The sequence below is a fragment of the Sinocyclocheilus rhinocerous genome, unplaced genomic scaffold (assembly GCF_001515625.1).
Source record: "Sinocyclocheilus rhinocerous isolate Xijiao unplaced genomic scaffold, SAMN03320098_v1.1 scaffold1402, whole genome shotgun sequence".
In the NCBI taxonomy this organism is placed as follows: domain Eukaryota; kingdom Metazoa; phylum Chordata; class Actinopteri; order Cypriniformes; family Cyprinidae; genus Sinocyclocheilus; species Sinocyclocheilus rhinocerous.
Window position 1 is genome coordinate 500,643 of NW_015640486.1, and position 3,744 is coordinate 504,386.

The window sequence follows — 3,744 nt, forward strand, 5'->3', positions numbered from 1 at the left end:
CACATCGCGTCTATCTATAAGCGAGCTGCACGCTGCACAGCTGACACAAGAATTGTCACTTGCACTATCGAGGCAGTGTCACATCGTCACTAAAGTTTATAAATTGCATTACTTTTTAATTCTTGCCAGTGTTTAACCATTCAGCGCCCGCGCGCTCTCCTGGAGACTGTGTGCTCATGCACACTCGCAGCGCACACACATTACGCCAGGTTCACATTACTCCGTTTGCAGTGCGTATGCGGTGCGTATTTTTTCCGCGCTCATGTTAACAGATTAATAAAGTGTGCACAATGCACACGGTTGCTCTCCGGCAGTGCGTTCAGGAGCGGTGCGTCTGCAGCAGTGCAGAGATCAGCCACGGATCAGGAGCGGTCTCCTGTGTGAAAGCTGCTTCTCTCACAAGAGTCACCTAATGCCCGGTTCAGACTACACGATTTTAGCTCGATTTTGCCACGATTTGCTTGACGTAGGGTGTCGTGGGGATTCGTAAATTACCGACGCGACGCTCGCATTCAGCGTGATCAAGTGTCAGCCGTTAGCGACTGAACGCCAGTGGCCTATGCTGAGAAGAAGACTATTGGTCGATGTATAGCTCTGGAGGCGTGTTCATGCAAACGACTGGTGCTAGGTGACGTCACCTTGCACATCAGATCCAAACAAGCCGTTTCTGGAGCTCGATTAAAAAAATGCTTTGTTTATAACGAGGAGGACGTATTAAGCTATGAAACTTGCAGGATGTTTTAATGGTACAAAGACCTCTTAGATGCCAAAAGATCAAGGCAAATTTGATTTCCCATGTCATGACCCCTTTAAGAAGGACGGGGAGATCACATCTAATCTTCCAAGAGATTGATCGTAATCAGCAGCTGAAAACCTGATGTTATGATAGACCTGCATGTTGTTTAAATAGCAGCGGGTTTTGAAGCAACACTAATGTCTACGGCAGAGACAGTTCCACAAAAACAAAACATGTTATATAGGTGATGCTTATTGAAAATACAGTGGTTACCCCCGTGCACAGAATTAAAAAAAACACCACTTTTAGGCTTATTACAGGGGTAGGATGGAAAGAAAATGCCATCAAAGACTTGTGTGAAGACGGTTTGTTCTTCTTCGAATCATTTGCACAAATCATGTGAATGGAGTATTTCAATGTAAGAACGATGAATTTCACCCAAAGGTGACAAGTTTGCATGTATGATGTCACAACAGAGAAGAAACATCACTCGCAATTTCCGTTTCATGTGGATTGTAGAGATGCAGTAACAGTGAAAGTGCACTGCGCTAGAGGTGTGGAAGTGTTGCCTCATACGTGAAAATACATGATGAAACAAGTGAATGCAGAACTATAGCTGTGCAATTACCACTAATAATCAGAATGGATATTTCTTCACTTAATGACCATAATTTATGGCAAATCACCACACACTGATATATGCTTCCAGAGCAGGTTCCTGGATTTAGAACGCAATTTCTCTAGACTGAAAATGATTTAACAAAATTAATTATTGCAAATGATTTAAGAAATAACTTTCTTAAAGAGACAGTTCACCCAAAAATTTAAATTCTGTCACCGTTTACTAACTTTCAATTTGCTCCAAACCTGTATGAACTTCTTATAACTTTTACAAATATCTTTCATAAAAGAAGACATGGATAACCAAACAGTTGCTGGTCCACATTGACCTCCACAGTGTGTGTGTGTGGGTAAACATTACATTTACATTTAATTAGCAGATGCTTTTATCCAAAGCGACTTACAAATGAGGACAATAGAAGCAATCAAAACCAACAAAAGAGCAATGACATGTAATAATATGTTACCCTGCTGCACAAAAGCAGTCTTAAGTCACTGGGGGATATTTGTAGCAATAGCCAACAATAAATACATTGTTTGGGTCAAAATTATACATTTCTCTTTTATGCCAAAAATCATTAGGATATTAAGTAAAGATCATGTTCCATGAAGATATTTAGTAAATTTCCTACCGTAAATATATCAAAACTTAATTTTTGATTAGTAATATGCATTGCTAAGAACTTCATTTGGACAACTTTAAAGATGATTTTCTCAATATTTAGATGTTTTTGCACCCTCCAGATTTTCAAACAGTTGTATCTCGGCCAAATATTGTCCTATCCTAACAAACCATACATCAATGGAAAGCTTATTTATTCAGCTTTCAGATCATGTATAAATCTCAATTTCAATAAATTGACCCTTATGACTGGTTTTGTGCTCCAGGGTCACATGTTTTTTTTTCCCAATGGAAGTCAATGGAGACCAACATTCAAAATATCTTCTTTTGTGTTCAGCTGAAGAAAGAAACTCATACAGGTTTGGAAGAACATGAGGACGAGTAAATGATGACAGAATTTTCATCCGGGCTGAACTATCCCTTTAATACATGGGTTTGATCTGTGTATACGAGAGACCATATGTCAGGCATGCACTAGCATTTATTATAACAACATGGATACAACTATGTGTGTTATATGGTACTAAAATATGATGCAGTATCACACAATCACAATATAAAAGCCTGAAATAGAAACCCTAAGTCTGTCCTAATCTGTGTGGGTCCCACCCTACACTTTGTGCCGCTTTTACTGCATGCTTTAGAAGAAAGAGGAGAAGAAATGGTTGCACAAGACGATTCACAGCGGGACGGTTGCAGATCCACCCTGACCTGAATCAAACACACATGTGTGTCACACATCTCACAGGATGTCTGGGCTCACTACACACTTCTTTAAAGATCCGATGTTTCTGTGAAGCACGCTCTGACCTTCATGAGGAAGTGAGCTCCACCCAAAGACTGTGTCAAAGACCAAAACCACACTCGTAGGTTTCATTAGCAAGCTATTTATCGCACCAGAGCAGAAGACTGATCCGGACCAGAACCACTGCACTTCTGCACGCTCCCGAGCCACAGAACCATCATGTGACACAAAATCACTGCAATCAAAATACACTCCAAGTTTGAATTTGGAAAAAATAAATAAACAAGACGAGCAATGATCAGCACAAACCTTGTAAACCTGTCCATAGGTCCCATTGCCGACCACCTCGATGAGCTCGAAGATCCCGGCGGGATCCTGAAATCAAGAGAAACACTGAGCTTCAGGGGCCCCTGACACTGGCATCTCACTAGAGACTAATCAAGCTTTGCACATCTCAGGACTGTACATCTGTATATAACTCATTAAAACATTTCATCTGTTAATAGCACATTCACAATTCTGTCTGTTGACATTTTCACAGTTACAATATTGTTATTTTTTATTTATTGTCTATTCTTTTTATCCACATGAAAAAATACTATAGTAATTTACAGTAAATACTAGTGTTTTTGAACCATACTATAGAAAAGTGTATTATACTGTATATATTGTAGTATTTACAACACTTTGTTAATGAATGCTACTGTAGTATTAACTATAGTGAACTGATAAACTGTAATAAATACTAGTGGTTGACCGATATGTCGGCCGATATTTGGCATTTTTTAAATATCGGCATCAGCCGATAAGTTTTCCTGTTTGGCCGATGCGTTCGAGGCGGGACTTTTATTTTGACGGCGGCAGCGCCTGAGCACAGCGCTCACATTCTCCCTCTTGTTCGCTGTCGTCATTAACAGTTCTGTCTAATACGGATAGAAGTCCGTCTAATAATCAGATAGAACGGTTAAACAAAAGAATTAAAATGTATACAAAAAGTATTATAACGATTGCTTTTATATT

At 39.6% G+C, this 3,744-nt stretch overlaps 1 protein-coding gene across 1 annotated transcript in view; it reads right to left on the minus strand.

Moving 5' to 3' along the window:
• LOC107753228 (mitogen-activated protein kinase kinase kinase kinase 4-like) overlaps window positions 1-3,744 on the minus strand; it is a 55,188-nt gene that overhangs the window by 49,261 nt on the left and 2,183 nt on the right. The window contains exon 2 of the mRNA XM_016569349.1: window positions 3,034-3,099. Coding sequence (XP_016424835.1) covers window positions 3,034-3,099 — 66 coding nt within the window. The remainder of the gene's footprint in view (window positions 1-3,033; window positions 3,100-3,744) is intronic.